The 19,779-nt window shown below is 60.5% G+C and overlaps 1 protein-coding gene across 2 annotated transcripts in view; it reads left to right on the top strand.

The window, feature by feature from the left end:
* Nucleotides 1–19,740, top strand: part of NIBAN2 (niban apoptosis regulator 2) — a 31,875-nt gene extending 12,135 nt beyond the window's left edge. The window contains exons 1-14 of one of the 2 annotated variants that reach the window (XM_069771389.1): nt 871–1,696; nt 4,467–4,597; nt 8,058–8,186; nt 8,305–8,410; nt 9,271–9,438; nt 13,134–13,249; nt 13,332–13,436; nt 14,497–14,659; nt 15,095–15,282; nt 15,483–15,638; nt 16,252–16,368; nt 16,834–16,941; nt 17,059–17,170; nt 17,597–19,740. In XM_069771389.1, coding sequence (XP_069627490.1) covers nt 886–1,696; nt 4,467–4,597; nt 8,058–8,186; nt 8,305–8,410; nt 9,271–9,438; nt 13,134–13,249; nt 13,332–13,436; nt 14,497–14,659; nt 15,095–15,282; nt 15,483–15,638; nt 16,252–16,368; nt 16,834–16,941; nt 17,059–17,170; nt 17,597–18,471 — 3,285 coding nt within the window. In that variant the 5' untranslated portion in view covers nt 871–885 and the 3' untranslated portion in view covers nt 18,472–19,740. Of the gene's footprint in view, nt 1–870; nt 1,697–4,466; nt 4,598–8,057; nt 8,187–8,304; nt 8,411–9,270; nt 9,439–13,133; nt 13,250–13,331; nt 13,437–14,496; nt 14,660–15,094; nt 15,283–15,482; nt 15,639–16,251; nt 16,369–16,833; nt 16,942–17,058; nt 17,171–17,596 lie in introns of those variants that run through there. The other variant, XM_069771391.1, reaches the window with a different exon arrangement.
* The last annotated feature ends 39 nt before the right edge of the window (nt 19,741–19,779 follow it).

Here is a 19,779-nt window from a genome sequence, read left to right as displayed (position 1 = left end):
GCACCCTCCCCTGCCTTTTCCCTTTCAGCTTTAACCCTTTGCTGCCCACCCAAGATCCTGCCACATCAGGAAAGGGCAAATGACATCTCCAACCTCAGCTTATCGGGTATCTTTGAAGGGGCATGGCGAGATGCTTGTCTGAAGAGCAGCTTTGCCGAGCATCCCCGGCAGAGCCTGCCTGGCGGCGTGCAGCTCAGCCCAGTGCTGGGGGAAGCCGAGCTGGTTCCCAGTCCCAGGGAGCCACCTGGGCTGAGCCACATCCCTGTCCTTGCCCCTGCCAGGTTCTGTCCCACCTGGGACATGCTGTGATGCTGCGGCAGCCCTGATTCTGCAGATACCTCCGTCGGTCCTGGATGCATCCTCTCCTCCTCCATCCTCAGCAAGCAAGAAGGGCACCGCTGTTGGATGGGGAACCAAGCAAACTGTGCAGCAAAATCTGTGCAGGATCTGACCTCCCTGCTGTCAGATCCGCTGACTCTGCTGGCCACAGCCTGCGCTATTTAAAGCATCACTCTCATTTTCACATGATTTCAAGGGTAGTGAGGAAAATGAGCTCTGGCCACACACTTGTGCCAGCAGGTCTCTCTGCAAGCCAGGGGCTGCCAGGATGGTGTTTCTGGAGCCTTGGTCTCCCCGCCACAGTGAAACAAACTGCAGGCAGCAAACACAAGCAGCTGGAGGGAAGGATACAGTCAAGCTGTCCATGCTGTTCTCTGGCTGATAAGGTCTCTGAGCTACACCTGGAGCTCATGGCTCGTTTTTTCCCCTTAGCTTTGCTCTAAGAGGTGCCGGAGCTGGGGCTGGCCCTGGTCATATGGGAGGTCAGAGTAAGAGCCGGCTTCTGCCTTGGTCTGTGCACGTGTGGGGCTGCTGCTGCTGCTGGAGATGCTTCCAAGGGAAGGACGCAGCCAGTCCAGGCTGCTGGACCAGCTTGGGCAGCTTGCCATGGTTTTTGGAGTCCTTCTGAGGGTGAGATCCACCTCCTGCCCTGGTTCAAAGAGACTAAAACTGGACCAGGGCTGCTCTGGCCGGGCCGTGACCTCTCAATACGCAAGGGCTGCCCATGCCTTTGGGGGTGCAACCTGCATCGCCAGCGGCACCGGCTGTTCCGGGGTTGTTGCCTTCCTGGCCAGCCTGTGCCATTGTGCCGGCGCTGCTTTGGGCTTGGTGACGGCTGTGGTGGCACGACCGGTCGGGGGGGTGGGCAGGAGCAGGAGCCACCTCTCCCGGCCGGTTTCGCCCAGACGAGCCTCAGGCTCCGCGGTCCTCGGGTGTCATCCGGGACAAGGGCAAACCTGTGTTGCCTGTTTCGTCCCCTTACCAGGGTGTCCTCGTGGGAGCTGCTTGCCCTGCCGTGCCCGTGGTGGCAGTGCTGGCTGGGTGGGTGATGGGGAGGCTGTGTGGGTCCCTGGGGACGGGGCTGGAGCGTGGCTGGGGCTGCGGAGCTGTTGTGACATAGCCGGACCCTACTTCTTGCTCCCCGCATCCCGCCCAGCCCCATGTGCAGCCTGGCCTCGGGGGTTCCCCGTGCAAAGCCAGCTGCTGCAGAGCCCCTTTATCTCCTCCTGCAGCCGCCACGTGCGGCTTAGTCATGGGGACGGCTGGGGAGGGAAGGAGGGGAACCCGGAGGCCAAGGAACAGACAAAGTCTGTGATCGGAGGTGCCGGCGCTGGGGCTCCTGCTGAGCCAGGCATTGGTGGGTGCTGTTGGCACCCCTCTGCGACCACAAAGCTGGTGACTTCGCCCTGCCCTTGCCAGAAACCAGAGGGATGTGCCGGAGCCTGTGCCAGCCCAGTAACCCCGGCTGCTTGGGGACTGGTGCCTCTGCACGGTGCTGTTCGCGGTGTGCGGGGCTCGGTGTGATGGGGCCTGGGGTGGTGGCACCCGGAGCGTGTCAGTGCCGGGAGCTCAGTGGTCCCAAAGCAAACACCAGGCTTGGGAAAACACCGTCAGTAGGTGGCTGGGGACAGTCCTTGCGTGTGCATCCAGCCTGCCGAAGCGCTTTGCCGTGGGCGTCTGAGCCCGCACCCAGGACGGGGCGGTGGCTGGGTGGGAGCCAGCCGAGCCCCATCCCTCCCTCGCCCTGCCATGACCGGGGGGCGGAAAGCTCAGATGAGAGGCTGGGGGGAGGCAGGGGACACAGCTCCCTGGACTGCCACCTGTCCCCAAACCCCGCCAGCTCTTGGCTGGATGTGCAGCCAAAGCTGCTCGTAGAGGGACGGCCGCTCCTGGGTGGCCTTGGTCATGCAGCCGGACAGGGGGGAGGATGCTCTCTGTAGCCCCCAGCACTGCTGGGAGGTTTCGTTCAGCCTGGTGAAGGAGGCAGTGGGTGGCTTAGCTGATTCCTATGTGGGATACATGAGCCCCACGCAGGGTGCGACTGGCGTGGGGCGGGGCGGGGCACCCACTGGCATCATCAGCGTGGGCTTCCCATCCTCTGCGCTCAAGCAAAGCCTGGCAGTACTACCGCTAGCGGTCCACATCTTGCCAAATCTGGTGTCACTTTGTGTCACCCCCTTGCTGCGCCGCTGGCCGCCTCCTCCTGCCCCCCCGTGGGCCCCTGCCCCTCTCGCTTCCCTGGGGCTGAGCATGGTGGCTGGTAGGGCAGCCAGGGACACTGGGCAGGGAGCATCAGTGGCCCCCCAGCATCCCCTCTGCACCCCGGAGGGGCTTGCTGGGCTGGGGGAGATTTAGTCACCTTGGATATTTGACTGCAAATCTTTTGTTTCAATGTCTGCAAGTAATCGACTTTTGCTTTTCCATTTACTTAAGACCTCCTAATTGGCCGTTGTTAATCAGGGAAGAATGAGTGACTAAGCCGTCTCGCCTGCCCGGGACCAAGGGCTCTTTTTTTCCCATGAACTGAAAGGAAATGAAACCTCAAAATGTCCTTTTAAATCTCAGCTGTCAGCATCGCAGCCCAGAGCCCTGGCCAAAATCATAGTTGTGTAGACAGGAGTTGCAACAGAGGTGCGGCGTGGACGCAAGCGCGGCATGACTGCGAGCTCTTTCTTTTCCAGGAGAAAATGCCAAAATCGGGGGTGAGGAATTTCTCTGCTGGGACGAGCAGGCGTCTCGTTCTTTGCCGCGAGAAAAGGTTGCTTAAATTTAAAGGGATTTTCAGCCCCAGCACGGCAAGACACTGGCCCACGATATTTGCTCCCATTGCGGTGCTGGCAGTGCCAGTATCTCCTCGGGGATGGGTTTATCTGCCCCCAGCCTCCATCCTCCGGTGGCATTTTCCTCTGGAGCTGCTCATTCCACAGGGATTTGCAGCACCCTGGAGCAAGCTGCTCCTTCGTGCCGGCTTGGCTGTGAGTGCAGCTCTGGGGCGGCTGCTGCCGGAGATTTTGGCTCCCGCCGAGCTGTGCCGGGCCTGGCGCGAGGGTCTGTTTTGTCTGGGTTCGTGCCCCCAGCATCGTGCTGGCTTCTGCACTGGGGATGCATAGCCAGCATCGTTCCTCCCCGCGCCCATCGCCAGCGCTCTGGCAGAGGCTGAGCTGTCAGAAATAGTTGGAGGCAACTCAAATTCTTTCCTTTTCACAGGCTCTGGGGCAAAGTTGAGAGTGAAATTCAAAGTAGAGGCTCCGTATGCCAAAGGCGGCTCCGTATGCCAAAGACAGCTCCGGGGAAGTTGTCTCCCTGGACCTGATTCTTTGTGATGGTTTTTTTTTGTGTAGGAGCCCCACGTGGGGTTGAGCTGGGGTGGGGAGGGGAGAGGGCAGGGTGCTGCGTGGGACAGGGTGCTATGTGGAGCGGGGTGCACGTGGGGCAGGGTGCTGCCTTGGGACTGCCTGGGGGATGGAGGGGATCTCCTCCGATGTGGGGTGCTGGGGGGCAAGCTCTCCCAGCACCTCGGGCTTACCCCAGTCTGGAGGTGGGGGTCCTGGTGGGGGTCTCTGCCTCACATGGGGGGGTGACCTGGGGAGTGTGGTGGGAGCTGGGCTGTCCTTTTCCCTTTGAATCTCCCTGCTGCCAGCATCGCCAGCTGCAGAGCCAGGAGCCACCCAGCCCCTCTGTAGGGTGGCCCTTGTGGAGTCGGGTGGGTGTGAGTGATGCTGGGGGCTGGGGAATGGGGGGTTGCCCCCTAATCTCAGCCATCTGAGATGGTCGGAGCAGGATCGGAGAGCTGCATAAGGCAGGGGAAGCCGTCAGCATCACCGGAATCAGCTTAATGTCAGGAATTTCCTGCTGCGGAGAGGAATCCATGGCATTAACGTGAAAGGCCAAAAAAAGATCATCCTGACCCCAAATTAGTCCCTGGGCTGGATGGGGAGGGCAGAGGGCAGCAGGCTCAGCTGTGGCCCGGCACCGAAGGCTGCTCCGGCAGGCGGGAGGGTGACGGGAGGTGTTGGGTGGGTGGGAGGGTGGGGGGAAGGTGTCCGAGCAGGGTGCCGGGGGGGTCTGCAGCAAGAAGACCCCTGAATCCAGCCCCTGCCTAACGCGGCTCTGCTCTTGCCTTGCAGAGAAGACGGGGAAGGTGCTGGGGGAGTTTTGCCGGTGCTACAAGGAGCAGTATGGCGTAGCGCTCTTCAACAGCGTCCGCTATGAGATCGAAGGCAACGGAGGGCCGCAGGCCCAGCTGCTCCACCGTAAGGTAAGAGCCCAGCTCCGCATGAGGAGCCTGGAGCTGTCAGGGAGCTTCATCCCTGTGCCCGGTGAGCCCAGACCGATGTCCTCCCCAAAGCCCGGACACATCCCCTCTCCCTGCTGGCGTGGGATGTAGCCCCCTGTGCCACTGGTCCAGCCCATCCCCGTGGCATCGTGCACCATCTGTGCAGCACGTGGGGCTCGCCAGGAAGGTTTTCTATGCCATCCCATGCAACGAGCACATGTAGCAAGCAGGGGCAAGGCTGGCTTTTGGCTGCAGTCCCCATGGATGAGTGTGCTTGATGCCAGGGCTGGCAGGAGCTCCCCGGACCCCCTTGTGCCCAGGGAAGCCCCGAGTGGGACATGCCGGGCTGTCATCCTCCTGCTCCTGGGTGCAAGCGATGCTCCAGCCTGGGCAAATGCCCGGGGAGGGGTGGGGAACTCCTGGCAGGCATCCCTGACCCCATAGGGGAAGAGGAGGTGGGTCCGAGTCTGATCTCCAGCAGCCGCCTTTCTCCTGCTTGGCAAAAGGACCCCCGTGGGTCTTGTCGCCTGCGGCTTCGGCACCTGGGAACGGATCCTGCCCTCCCCTCCTGCCTTTGCTAAAGGAGATGCGCACCAGTCAGGGCTTCTCACCAGTCAGGGTTTGGGATTCCTCCCCGGCCAGATCAGTGGAGCTGCTGCCCTGTGGGTGCTCCTTGAAAGCAGGAGGGGATGTGACTGCACACAGGGATGGGCTTGTGCTTTTGTCTGGGGCTTAAAGGGGTGTTTTTTTAAGAAATCTAGAAATTGCATTCATGAGATCAGACTCAAGCCCTGGGTGCTCACAGTAGTTGTCTCCCTGGCCCACCCACAAGGGTGACACCTTGCCCAGGCACCTGCACGTGCCCCATCTCCTCTGAAAGCTGCCTGGGTGCTGGGTGTCTTGAGCAAAATAAAGGTGTGGATGTTCCTGGGCAGGAGCAGGGCACTTGGCATCCTCAGCAAGACGTCCCTTGGGTTCCTCGCAATTTGGCAGATGCCTTCAGCCCCACTGGGAGGTACCTTCCTCCCGAACTTGGTTGCTTCATTAAAAAACTCCAGCAAGCAGCCCAGGAATGTCTGAGGAATGGCAGTGAGGCAGGGAGGTCAGGGACGCCTTGCAAATCTTTTAAAACACCAGTGTATAAATAGGACATTTCTCTTGTGCAATGTCCCGTCTGCTGCCTGTCCTCTGCCGGGGTCCTGGCAGTGCTGCTGGGATGTGCAGGGGCTCCAAACTCCACAGGGACCTGCGTGTCTGTGGGGCGGCTCTGCAAGGAGCTGGGGAAAGCATCTCTTCCAGCTGGGCTCTGTGCTCCCTAAATATGCCCAAGAAGTTGTGGATGTTAAGAAGATGCAGGGTAGTGTCCTCCCTGTCCTCAGGCAGGTCCAGCTGGGATGTGGCATTTGGTTTTTTAAAATTTTATTTATTTATTATCTTTTTTTTGGTGATCTCTGTGGGGATGCAGTGCTCAGAGGCAGCTCCTGCAGTGATACCAGGGGCTGGTGGCCCTCCTGGGCAGAGGGGGACAGCTGGACTGGGGTCCGAAGCATGGCTCAGTCACCTGAAATGCCAGCAAGAAGCGACAGTGATGAGAATAAGGAATCAATGTTTCTGTCTTTGGTCTCTCCTCCCAGGTGTCCCCAGCCAGTGCCCCTGAAAACCTGTCCCCGAGCATCCTCTCTCCTCCTGCCTCTCCCGGCCGAGCCCCAGAGCTGACATATCCGGACCCTGATCTCACTCCCCGTCGCTCCCCGTCCCCGTGGCAGGGATGCAGGCAGCGCAGGGCCCTCCGCCTGCACGCTCCCCGGCCCCCTCCCTGCCCAGCCTAGCAATTTGGTGCATACCTACCTGTCCCAAATATTTGCCGGGGTTGGGTGGTGCTGCCTCGGTGCCTCCCCCGGGCGAGGAAGGTGGGTGAGGAGGGGACGGCTGTGCCGGGGCTCCCAGGATGCTGGTGGCCGTGAACAGCTGTTCCCTGGCCGAGGGTCCCCCGGAGCCATGTCAGAGCTCAGCCTGGATTTTATTTCTTTAGTAGCTGGTCTGTACAGCTTCATCTGCCTTGGGCAGTGGTTTCGAAGCTAGTTTATAAGGGCTGATTCTCCTCGGATGGGCCACCCCGGTGAGATGCTGATGGGGAGTCCCGGAGCTGGCACCACCTTTCTGTCCCCATCCCTGCTGGTGGCCTTGGGGTTCAGGCTCCCATCCCTCCCTCTGTCCCCCAGCCCTGCAGGGCTTGCTTCTTGCTTTCTTCTCCCCCTTCCAAGGCCTTTGGAAAGCAGTAAGGAGCAGGGAGGTGCTGTCAGCCTGTTTGCTGAGCCAAGCTGCTCTCAGACCTCCCTACCACCCAAGGGGGTGTGGGGTTGGGGAGTGGTGGGGGGCTTGGGGAAAGCAATAGGGTTCTTGTGAACCAGGAGATGGACAGAGCAGGGAGAGGAGAGGGAAAGGTCCTGCAGAAGGGTCCCGGTGCTGGGGCATGGTGGGACCCAAGCCCTGGCTGCTCCCTCCTGATGGCCACCGTGGTGGATGGTGGGTGGCCGTGGCAGGAGAGGCGGCCGCCACACGCTCCCACTCTCACGAGAGCTCTTGGCTCTTGTTTATGTTCCTGGGATCATAAAAATTCTTGGGACAAATTCTTGGCTTGCTCAGCCAGCCTGTGTTTGAGATGGCGTAAATGCTGCCAGTGTGCAGGCCAAAAGGTGCTGGAGAGCTGGCGAGGGGCTGCTCAGCCTCGGGGGGGGGGGACTCGGGGGCACGGGATGTCTTCAGCCTGTTCCCATCGCTGGTCCTCCGTGAAGTCCAGAGCATTTAAGAATTGCCTGGTGCTGGGCTCTACAGGGTGGCTTCTTGCTTTTCCTCTTCCATGTCCATATGGAGACCATGCTAGGGCAGGGCTTGGTTCCTGCCATCTGCAGCTTGCCTCTGACCTGCACCCTGGCAGGACCTTCTGGTTGATGGCCACTACTGAGCAGTACCATGCTCCCGCCTGCCCCAAACCAGGGAAATCACAGTAGTTGAGGCTGGGAAGAGCTGCTGGAGGGCTCTGCTCCAACCTGCCGCTCGGCCAAGTGAGCTCATGTCACTCAGCTGAGCTTGGTCTATATCCCAGGAAGGAGATGCCAGGGACAGAGGTGTGACCACCACCACGTGCGACTTTGCTGCTGTATGAGCAGCCCCTCGGAGGTTTTCTAGGGCTATGCATGTGGTACCCCTCAAAGGTGTCACCCACACACACCTATTCAGGCTCCAAAATTTGCACTGCTGTAGGAGATAATGCAGTGGTGAACTTGGAGACCCTCAACACAGCCCTAGTGCAGAAAACCCCAACCAAACCACCATGAACAGACCTTGCTGCGCTCCCCGAGCCAGCCATGGGATGGAGGGGTACCCAGCTGCCCCAACTCCCTGCCCTCCCCATGCCACCCGCCGCATCTCCTCCCCACAGGTCCCGCTGGAGGACCATGTCATCTACTCGGGCAACCTCTTCCAGTACATCGAGGAGAACAAGAAGTGGAGGAACCGCTTCTGCGTGGTCCCGCACAACTACGGCTTGGTCCTCTATGAGAACAAACTGGTGAGGGGCATCACCCTTTCGCCCTTCTCTGGTGGGCACAGCTCCAAAGGGGGACACCCCATCGCTGCAGTGCTGTGGCCATGCTCCCCATCATCCATGACCATCTTTTTCTGCTCAGGCCTATGAGCGGGACCTGTCACCCCGCGTGCTGGTCAACAGTGCTGGCTACAAGATCCTCACCTCCGTGGACCAGTACCTGGAGCTGGTGAACAACAGCCTGCCTGGTGAGTGGTCCTGGTGGCTGCGGGGTCAGGAGGGATGCTTGGGGTCCCCTGCACCCTGGTGCTGCTGGGCATCCCTTAGGCACCTTTGGGAAGGGGTGGTTTTGGGATGTGGGCATCCTTGTGGACCTTATGGAAGGGGTGGTTTTGGGATGTGGGCATCCTTGTGGACCTTATGGAAGGGGTGGTTTTGGGGTGTGAAGCTGTAGGGAAGGAGAACAGCCCCATTCCCCCGTGGGGTGTAGGGTGCAGTGTGAGGTGTTTGCTGCTCACATCCTGCCGCAGCCACTGGGGAAGGAAGGAAAATGTGTCTGTGGCTCCTTGAGAGCTGCCCCAAGCTGCCACCATCTCCCTTTCCCAGCAGCACTGGGCAAAGGCAGTGGCTCCTGCTTCTCCATCCAGACCTCCAGGAGGACTGGCCACCACCCCGCTCACCGTCCTCCTGCCCCAGGTCCCTAAGGGCCAGGGCAGCTCCCAGGGAGCGGAGCAGGAGCTGCTGGAACAGCTTGCATAGGGCAGCCAGCCTTTTGCCAGTTTGGGGCATGTGCACAATGGCAGCAGGGTCAGGCTGGCAGCTCTGGGGAGGGTTTCATGCTGGAAATAATTCTTTTTTTTTTTTTTTTTCCCCAATTTTCACTTCTGATTTCCTTTTTGGAAGAATGAGGCTCGCTCTTTGCACTATTTTTGGCCCATGTTTTTGGTAGAACTCACAGCAAAGGCACTGGGAAGCAGCTGAGGGGTCTTGTGTTCCCCTGCTGCACCCCCAGCCCTGAATGCTGGGGGAGATGGACATCTCCAACCCTGCATCTCCATCCCTGCCCTGCCCCGTCTGCTCCTCAAAGTATGCTTCCCCCCCTCCGCAGGTGTGACACCCAAATCAGGGCAGTCCCCTATCTTGAAGTGCCCCACGGATTTCCCCCTCATCCTCTGGCACCCCTACGCCCGGCACTATTACTTCTGCGTGATGACGGGCAAGGAGCAGGAGAAGTGGCGGGCAGTTTTCCAGGACTGCGTACGGCACTGCAACAATGGTGAGCGATGCTGGGGGGGCGACACGGACACGGGGGCTCCGGGGTGGGAAGAGCATCGTCCTCCTGCTCCGGAGAGGGTGTTGGGGACCCTGTGGTGGTTGGGTTGGGTTTTGGGCCAAAGGGGATGATTTGGAGGTGAAGAGGAGGAATTGGCTGGGAGGTGTTGAGCATCATTGAGCATCTCATCCTCTCTCTGAGCGAGGGTGAGGAGCGGGAGGGATCCAGCCGCCCAGGGCATCCCTGTGCCTGGCTTCATCCCGCTGCCCATAAGGAATTCGATGCCTGCACCAGGGCAGGCAGCATTTGCAGGAGCCAGGCTCAAGAGATGCCTTGATGCCTATTTTCCACTCTGAGGTAGAAAATATTTGGTAATTAAAGTCATCAAAACTCCAAGCCCCACCGTCCTGCTCCCCGCCTCGCCGGCACCACCCGGGCTCCAGCGAGCGAGAGCAGCCGGGGCTGCGGGCAGAGGGGGTGCTGGGCCATGAAGGGCCGGGGCGGAGGCAGGACCTGCCTCCCACGTCAACGATACTCTGGCAGGAAAACACGATTTTCCTGCTTGGCTGTGGCCTGTGCGCTCCTGGGCTGAGACCCAGGTCCCAGCAGTGCCTTGGATGGCGAGAAGTTTCCTGGGGAAGGAGGTGCCAGCACTGAAACCTGCTCAAAGTCGGGTCTTTTAGTGGACAAAGAGTGATGCTGCCTATTTTTTAAGTGCTTCTTTCACTCCTGGGAGCTCTGTGGAGCCTGTATTTTGCTGGAGCTGCTGTTTAGGGAGTGGAGTAATGGGGTTGGATCTGGATCCTGGGTTTCAGTGGGGGTTTCCATCCCCCCATGTTAGATTAAATCTTCCGAAAGCTTTGCTCTTTCCCTTCCTTTTGGCATTCCTCACTGAAAAACACATCCATGCGCTGTTGGTGAGCTGGGGGTGTCCGAGCTCATCAGGATGAGCGTGTCCCCGCAGCCCACCCGGGCCCTGAGCTTCTTTGCGGGGGCTGGGTGCAGTGACCCCTCCAGCTGCTCATCCCCTGGGATGCTGCCACAGCACCATTGCTGCATGCAGTTCAGCACCCCAGACTCCCCCCCGTGCTTACTGGCTGGACCCACAAAGCTGGGGCACTGCAAGCAAAACCAGCTTCTGATGAAAAAAGGAATCAATCTCTCCTACTGATAAAAGCCAATTTATTTATCTTTAATTTCCCCCCTCCCCGGCTGCCAGGTGCTGCTACTCTGCCATCCCCACTGCCAGCCAGGGTCGTGCCATTAAATCCTCTCGTCCCTCTCCTCCTCATCCTCAGCATGTGATGAAAAAAACTTACAGGGGTAGGCAGTGGCTCGGGGAAGGCTCAGTGCTGGTGGGTTTCTGCATTTCTACAGCCTGGATTTCTCTGTGAGATGGTTCTTCCCTCACGAGCACCATTTCTGCCCCTCACTGCTCCTGCAAGGTCCGAGGTACTGTTTCAAATTCCATGAAAGCTCTTTTGTTGTTGTCGAGCAATTTTTTTTTTTCCCCCTAAATTAGAGGCTCTGTTTCTGCCTCCGGTTGTGATTAGTGTGGGGATTTTCACCTCCCTTTTTAAGACTATATTTTTGTAATATTAGGTCTTCTATAAAGACTGGGGATGTGTAACATCGTTCCTAATGGAGGAGGTGTCCAGCCTGCTTTCCCTGGAGCCTGGGTGCCCTTGGCTGCTCCGAGAATGTCCCTTGCCTTGTATGGTGGCACGTGGGGCTGGAGCAGTGCCCACCCTGCTGGCTTTTACCCCTTGTTGCGGGCAGGCTGCCCCGTTCAGCTCTGTTTTGGGCAAAAAGCAGCTTCAAACTCACATTTGTCCTTCAGCACCTTCCCCTGGCAAGAGGAGATTATCCTGTGCCGTCAGCAGGGTGGACTTTGAAAAAAGTCAAGGCGTAGCATCGCTCTCCAGTGTTGGGTACTCCCATCCCACAGTGCACCATCACCCCGGGAGCCTTTCCAGGATAGGGTCCAGGCTTGGGTATTTGCTTCCCATCCCCGACAAGGCAAGATCAGATCAGTGCTTAATTAGCTGCAAATTAATGAAGCGAACACATTAAATTTGCCCTGTGAGGTGGTACAGTGGCTTCTTGCAACCAGCCCTGTCTGCTTGTTCCTGAAATGGGTCCCCGCAGCCGGAGCCCGCTGCTCCCCTGAGCTCTGCCAGGGACAAGTGACCCTGGTGGGGCAGATCCAGGTGGCTTCTCAGGGAGCGAATCCTGCCCCGCTCTCTGCATGGTTTGGAGGATGAGGTTTGGCTGCAGTGGCTCTGGCAGGGGACTAAAGCCCGTACCAGGCTGTCCCACCTGGGAGGTGATGCTGAGCTGCAAGGAGCTGTGGATGGAGAAGCACGGGTCCTGAAAGCTCAGCCCTGCTCTGGCTCCCACCGAGCACTGAGAAAGAGTCAGACTTGACTTTCTCAGTGTTTTTTTCCCCCTGTATACTAAGCTGCCCCTTAGGAAAAGCTGCTTAGCCTTGGAGTTAAATGTAATCATCTTAGAAAAATCTGTGTGCGTTGGAAAAGATCTGCTCACTACCCCAGGCTGTCCCTCCTGGGAAGGGAGAAACCACCCCTGGCTGCATCTCCCCAGCACGCCGGCTTGCTGGGCGGTCCATGGATGTGCCGTGACCCTCTGCAGTCATCGCTGCGGGGACGGTCTCTGGGAGCCTCCGAGCAGGGTGGGGACCCTTCGCCACGGGGCCACCTTGGGCTCGGTCCCATCCTGCTTCCCTCCTGCCAGGGGTCTGGGCATGGGAGTTGGGGTGCTGGGGGGGTTCTCTCCCAGGAGTTTCTCTCTGGCTGGCAGGCACCTCTGCAGCTGGAGCCTAGAGAGACTGGGACGAGGCAGGGACATGTGTGGGACATGCCAGCGGGCTCCCGGGCTGTCCTGCCTGTCCGCTGCCCCCATCCCCTCCTCTTCATCCTCCCCATGGGACGTGGCCACGGGCTCCCAGCACCCTGGACCTCCTCCTGATGGGTGCTGCGGGAGGGTGGGGGTGACATCCGAGCCCCCTCGTGCTGGTGGCCCCACAAGCCGTGCTGCAGTGACTCGTGGCGGTGACATCTCGGGGACAGCCCAACCATCCCCAGCGTCCCTCCTACGGGGCTGGCTCGGGGACGGGGGCCCTGACTCAGCCCCGACGCCGCTTTCCTCTTCCTCCCAAGCTGCGTCGCTCCCTGCAGGGCCCCCCCCTTCCTCCACACCCCCCCCGGCTGCCCCATCCTGGTGGGCTCACTGGGCCCCGTGCAGTGTCAGGGGTCACTGAGCCCCCCCAGACTGCTGAGTCCCTGCTTCTGCTGTCCCTTTAGGGCTCACTGAGCCCCCGGGTCCCTGTGCACTGTCGGGGGTCACTGAGCCCCCCCAGACTGCTGAGCCCCTGCTCCTGGGTGCCTCCCTGCCCTTGGTCTGGTTCTGGAGGGGACCAGTCTGTGGACAGAGTGGAAGTCCCCCCAGCCACTGGTGTATCTGGGAGACTGCTGCCCCCCACCCCCCCAGTCAGAGACAGCGGCTTGGGATGGGATCCCCTGGTCCTGGTGACAGCCCTGGGCTACTTGCGTGGGTCCGAGGATGTGGGGGGACGGAGGGACCCCCTGTGAAGGTGGGCTGGGGATGCTGCAAGGAGCTGGGCTGCCCCTCGCTCCCCGTGCCAGGCTGCTCACTCATCCCCCCTGTCCCCTCCCCAGGGATCTCCGAGGACTCCAAAGTGGAGGCTCCAGCCTTCACAGATGCCGTCCGCATGTACCGCCAGTCGAAGGAGCAGTATGGCACCTGGGACATGCTGTGCGGCAACGAAACCCAGGTGAGGACCCGTCCCTCCCAGGCTGGGGTGGGGGGGGGGGGGGTGGGCTGAGCAGGGTCCCCAAAGCCTCCTGCCTTCGCAGGTCCTGAGCAACCTGGTGATGGAGGAGCTGCTCCCCGAGCTGAGGACCACCATCGGCCCCCGGCTGAAGGGCAAGGCCCAGGAGCGCCAGCGGACCTGGATCCAGGTGTGGGGCTGGGGTTGCCGGGGGGGGAGTCATCATCCTCTGCCATCCCCCTGCCTGCACTGCCTCTGCTTTGGGGGCCACACGGCCACCTCCCTTCCCTGCCGGGCTCGGTGCCCACCGGCTTTCCTGCCTGTTAGAGCCAGCGCCAACCCCCCCGCCAGCATCGCCCCCTCTCCCGGCCCCTGCCAAAGAAGCTGTCCTTATTCTCCGCAGTGGCTTTTTAAAGCTCCTTGTTGTGCCCCTGCAAGCAGCCCTGCCCATCCCTGCCTGCGCTCCCTCGTCCCTGGGGCGCGGGAAGCAAACAGGAGGAAGCCCAGCCCTGGAGCAAAGCCCATCCTGGCTATATTTAGCAAGACATTTTTAGAGCAGCCCAGGCTAAATCCAGCCCAAACCCTTGCGAAAGACTGAGGGCTCTTCAAAACTGCCTGTTAAAACCTTAAAAACTGATAGATAATTACCACCAGGCTCATAATGTGCCACTGGAGCAGCCTAAAAACACACAAATGCTGCTTTTTCAGTTGCTGCGGTCTTAGCTGCAAGGCTGGGAAGCCCAAGGAGGGGGTGGGTGGGATGGCTCTGCCTCCCGCCGGCCCCAAAATCATGGCGTTTGGCTGCAAAGTGAGCGTGAAGCCTCAGCTCCATCCTGCTCATGGGCTTGGTTCCTGAGACCCCAGGCAGGCTGAGCGGAGCAGGGCAACAGCTTTCAAACAGGGTCAGGGGCCCTTCTGCCCAGACCGCCGGCATCCCTAGGCCACCAGCATCCCTGGACATGCAGCATCCCCAGAGCTGCCTGGGGCAGGTTGGCTGATGGAGGGCAGTGCTCGGCTCTGTGCCCCCCCCGGCACTGCTTCGAAGCAGATTCTGCACCATGGGAGCTTCATCTCACCCAGCTGGGGGGTTCCTGGTGTGGAAAACCTACTGCCAGGCTGTGAGGAGGAGTCTGGTCAGGGCATAGGTGAAGGCTTGGCAGGTCCTGCAGGCATCTGGTGCTGGAGGCGATGGTTAGTGGGGGCAGCAGGAGACGTGGGGGCAGCTGACCACCCTATCTCTCTCTTGCCAGATCTCAGATGCCGTCTATAGGATGGTCTACGAGCAGACCAAGGCCCAGTACGATGCAGTGACGGCCAAGTGCGAACAGGAGCGGCCACAGATGGAGAGCACCATCCGCACGGACATGGACCAGATCATCACTTCAAAGGAGCACTTGGCCAGCAAGATCCGAGGTACAGCCCTGCGGGGACACGCGTGGCCATGGATGTGTGTAGCTGTGTCCGTGACGGGCTCCTGGCGTGGCATCACCACTGTTTCACCAAGGTGTGGCTGTTCCTGGGGTGCAGCATGGCTCCTGCCAGCGTGGCCTGGAACCCTTGGGGAGATGCCAGAGCGCACATCCTCATTGGCATTGTCCCAGGAGGTGGGGGATAAGGTGGGCAGTGACCCCCCGCCAAGCAAGGCAGTGGGGCAGGAACGGGTTCAATACAGACAGAGGGCTCCCTGCAAGAACCCCTTGTATTGTCCTGCAAGTCTGGGAGACCTCTCCTGGAGGAGCTTGGGGAGAGGGGCAGGTCCCCCTCCCTTGGGTGGGTTTAGGACCTGATTTGCAGAGCTGGAAGGGCAGAGGAGGAGCCTCACCATGCTTACCCCCGTTCTCTGCCCAGCGTTCGTCCTCCCCAAAGCGGAGATCTGCGTCCGTAACCATGTCCAGCCCTACATCTCCTCCATCCTGGAGGCCCTGATGACCCCCACAAGCCAGGGCTTTGCTGAGGTGCGGGAGGTGTTCTTCAAGGAGGTGACGGACATGAACATGAACATCGTCAACGAAGGTGGCCTGGAGAAGCTGGTGGAGGTGAGACTTGGTGATGCTCCTTGCTGGCCAGTGGGCTTGGGGGTGGCAGGGCCAATCCTGCTGCTGTCTTTGTGTGGACAGCACTGGGGGACCCCAGGCTGAGAAAATACATGGGCATGAAGCCCTTGTGGGGTGGCATGTCCCAGCCCCGAGTGCACAGAGAGGCTGTCCTGCCCTGCTGAGCTTGGCTTTATCCCCAGTACATGGAGAAGCTTTCCCACCTGGCCTTCCACCCCGTCAAGATGCAGTCATGCTATGAGAAGATGGACCAGCTGAAATTGGAGGGCCTTCAGCAGCGGTTTGATGTCTCCAGCACGTCCGTCTTCAAGCAGAGGGCCCAGATCCACATGAGACAGGTGGGACAGGGACTGGGGTCCTCCTGTGCCCCCCCTGGGCTGAGCACAAAGGGCTGGGGAGCGGAGGCAGAGCGGGGAGCCTGGGCTGGCCCAACCCAGGCAGGGATTTGGCCGGGATGTCTCTCCTGTCTCAGGGACCTTCATGTCATTGGCACCCAGCTAAGGGTGCATGATGGATCTGGCCATCCCCTTTGGTCTGGAGCCTGAGCAGGGAGGGAGCCCACGGGTGGGCGGCAGCATGGAGGACCCTTCCAGTGCGGACTCAGCACCTACAGTTGGGCATCAAGGCACAGCTGTCCCTTTGCCACCAAGCCCACTGACACCAGCAAGGCCAGTAGCCCAATTCTAGGGTCTGATCCAGCCAAACCTGGAGCAGGGCGTAGAAGCGAGGGTGCAAACCGGCTTTGGGCACCCTCCTCCCCAGCACCCTTGGTCCTCAGGGTGGAGTCTGTGGATGCCATGCTGGGATGCTGGGGACTGTGCTAATGCGAAGACTCATCGTGGTGTCCCCTGAGTGCCCCAAAAGTGTCCCCTGCCCACCCCCATGGTTGGTCCCTTTGGGTGCCCTCCCCACCTCCCCCCCCCAGTGCTGACTGTCTGCCTCTGCTCACAGCAAATGGACGACGCCGTGTACACATTTGAGACGCTGCTCCATCAGGAGCTGGGGAAGCTGCAGGGCAAAGATGACTTGTGCAAGTCCATCCAGCGCATCCTCGAGAGGGTGCTCAAGGTGAGGGGTGGTGGGTCAGGGCCTTCCGTGGCCTTCCCAGTTCCAAGGGCCAGCAGCCCAAGGAAGAGGCCAGGAGTGACCTTACCAATTTTAACAGAAGTCTTCTGGGGAAATACAAAATATTGAGATTTTCATGCATTTTGCTGGGATGTGGGACAGATGAGTGGGAAACCACCTGGAAGAGCCAGGTCCCCTCTGACTACATGCATCACTGTAAAAGCCACCCGGGTTTCAGATGGCCCCAAAACCCCTTCTGCAGACAGCAGTGGAGGAGCTGGCACTTACTTGGGCTCAGACTCCCTGGGAACTGGCTGGAGAGAAAGATGCAAGGGGCAGAGGAACCTACTCAGACCCATGCAAATGGGTTGGAGGGGGGCAAACCGCAGGGGCTTGTGCCCGTCGGCAGGGGAGCTGCCAGCCCCCAGCCCTCATTGACCCGGGGCTGCCATCTCTCTCGCCCTGCAGAAATACGACTACGACAGCAGCACCGTGCGGAAGAAGTTCTTCAGGGAGGCCCTGCTGCAGATCACCATCCCCTTCCTGCTGAAAAAGCTGGCGCCGACCTGCAAGGGGGTAAGAGGGTAAAGTCTGGGGTGGGCGGGGGGGGAAGGACCACCCCTCCCATGGAGAGGCTGGAGCATCCCTCCCTCCCGTCCCCCCCCGGGCTGAGCAGCCTCTCCCCTGCGGCAGGAATTAGCCAAGTTTCAGGAGCTGATCTTTGAGGACTTTGCCAGCTTCATCCTGGTGGAGAACACTTATGAGGAGGTCGTGCTACAGTCGGTGATGAAAGACATCATGCAAGGTAGGGTCCTGTGGTGCCGTGGAGCCTGGACCCGCTCAGCTCTCAGCCCCGGGGGGGAGCCCTGGGGCGGGTGGTGGGTGCTAGGTGGAGTCAGTGCAAGCCGAGCTTGGGCTCAGCAGCACCTTGAGGGCCGGTGATGGGTGCTGGGGATCATAGGAGGAGGGGGTGATCCCGAGCAGAATGCTGGGGGCTGTACGAGGAGGGGTGACCCCGTGCGGAGTGCTGGGGGCTGTACCAGGAGCAGCTTTCCTACCTGGCCTTCCCGCTGGCAGGGCTGAGTGGTGGGTGGGATGCTGAACCCTCTGCCCAGCTTCAGACACCTCTCCCTACAGTCCTCCCCTGTGGGAAGACTGGGAGAGGTGCCCAAGCCCCGTGGGTGCTGCCCCGTGCTCGCAGCCCATCTGACCTCTCTCTCGGTGCCCCCAGCTGTGAAGGAAGCAGCCGTGCAGCGGAAGCACAACCTGTACCGTGACAGCATGGTCATGCACAACAGCGATCCCAACCTGCACCTCCTGGGCGAAGGCATCCCCATCGACTGGGGTGAGGAGTACAGCGGGCAGCCCGAGGCCGAGCCGGACACCGACAAGCGCCGCAGGGCCAAGCAAGTGGTGTCGGTGATCCAAGACGACGAGGGGGTCCTGCCCTATGAAGTGGGCGCCGAGGCACTGCTGCAGCCCGGCTCCCCGGAGCCGCGGGATCCAGACCCTGGGGCACCACCGAGCTCCCCGGATGGGGTGGAGGAGATCCAGGAGGCACTGGCGAAGGAGAGCCTCGGGGATGGCGTCGAGGCGGAGGAGCGGCTGATGAATGGTACCGACGCCACGCGGAAGAGCGGTGCCACCGAGGAGGTGGCGGTGGCGGCAGGGTCTGTCCCAGGTGATGTCCCCCCCCAAAGTCCAGCCAGTGAGGGGGACGGGGTGCACCGCGCCACACCGGCATCTCCTACGCCTGGAGCTGAAGTCCCATCAGGGGCTGGGGTGCAACATGCCGCACCAGCATCATCCATGCCGGCATCACCCGTGCCCGAAGCTGATGTCCTATCAGAGTCCAGAGTGCAACACGCCGCACCAGCATCACCCAAACCCAGAGCTGACGTCCCATCTGAGGCCAAGGTGCCCCATGACACACCAGCATCACCTGCACCCGGAGCCGAGACCTCATCACCGTCTGCCGGGACCGCTTGCCACCAGCCCAGTGACAAGGAGACAGGCGAGGAGGTGGCCCCCCCGGGTGGCGAGTGCAGCCCCCCGCAGCCCACGAGCACGACAGAGAGCGGTGAGGGGGTGCAGACTGAGTTCTAGCCCCAGGCCCCCCTCACCATGGACTGGCCCCGGTGACCCCGGGGGTTGGGGTAGGGGGAATAAGACCCGCTGCGCTGCCGGGGATGGAGAGCGGCACCGCGGGAGAGGGAGGGGATGGGAAACACCGAGACCTTATTGCCTAGCCAGGGGGGGGTCCCTGCTGCTACACAGGGCTGGCCACAGCCAAGTGGTCCTACTGGGTCGGACTGGGGAGGCCCCTGGCCTGGCACGGGGCACCCCCTGCACTCTGCTCTGTCCTTCTTCTGCCTTATTTTCTTCTTTTCTACTGAAGAGATGCTTTATCTGCCCCCAGCACAAGTGCCTGGGGCTGCTGGGGGGGCTGGCGCTAGCCCCGCTGTGGATGGGTGTGTGGGATGGTCCCGGCTGCTCTGAGGGTCATCCCCTGCCCCAGCCCGGGGGGTTTCCTGGGAGCCTGCCCACCACCATCCCACCCAGCCGGCTCCAGGAGTGCCAGTGGAAACAGTGGCCATGGGGGATGATGGAAAACATGACGGCAGCCAGGGGCACGGCAGGGATACAGCAATGCTGGCTGGCTTGAACTGCTGCCGATGCAGCAAGAAGTGGGGCAGGTGTGGGCTCACAGCACCCAGGCTGGGCTCACAACACCCAACACCTACCCCCGGCCACCCTCACCCCGGGGTCTTCTAGCAGCTATTTAAGTTCAGAGTAAAAACTTAGAGGGGAGGGTGGCACTCACGTGATGCCTCCAGCTTTGCCTGGCAGGACTGGGCTGCCTCTGAGCTCGGGCTCACCGTGCAGTGGAGGGATCCCAGCTCTTGCCCTCCAGAGCTCCCCAGCACCATACATGGATGATTTCTCCAGCTCTCGGGCTTTGCAAGTTTTGGCAACTGCAGTGATGGCCGAGCAAAGAGCTGGTGCCTTAGCAGCAGTTTGCTGGCACCCCCAGCAGCCCTGCCCGCCGTGGGGAGGGGGACGGGACTGGCACAGCCCCCGTGCAGAGATGCTAAAAGCCCCTGAGCTGGTGGGGGTTGGCAGGACTCATGAGCGTTGAGACGTGTGTGCGTGCATGGAGCAGGGACCAGCACCCCAACACACCTGTATTTTAGGTGCCGCTGTTTCTGCCTCTGAAGCGGGGTGCCCAGCCTAACCCACTCGGGGAGGCCCCCCAAAGTGCCTTGCTTTGGGAACTTAAAACCTGTCTCTTCCAGGATATTTTATTGAGAAAGTTATACAAATGTTTAAAAATATGCTTATAATAATTAATAAAATGGAAAAGCTTTATTTAAAGCCAGAAGAGACTGTCCTTATTCCTGAACTGCCCCCCTG

The sequence above is a fragment of the Haliaeetus albicilla genome, chromosome 26 (genome assembly GCF_947461875.1).
Source record: "Haliaeetus albicilla chromosome 26, bHalAlb1.1, whole genome shotgun sequence".
Classification (NCBI taxonomy): domain Eukaryota; kingdom Metazoa; phylum Chordata; class Aves; order Accipitriformes; family Accipitridae; genus Haliaeetus; species Haliaeetus albicilla.
The sequence above is the reverse complement of the archived record's forward strand: the minus strand, read 5'-3'. Positions and strand labels throughout refer to the sequence as shown.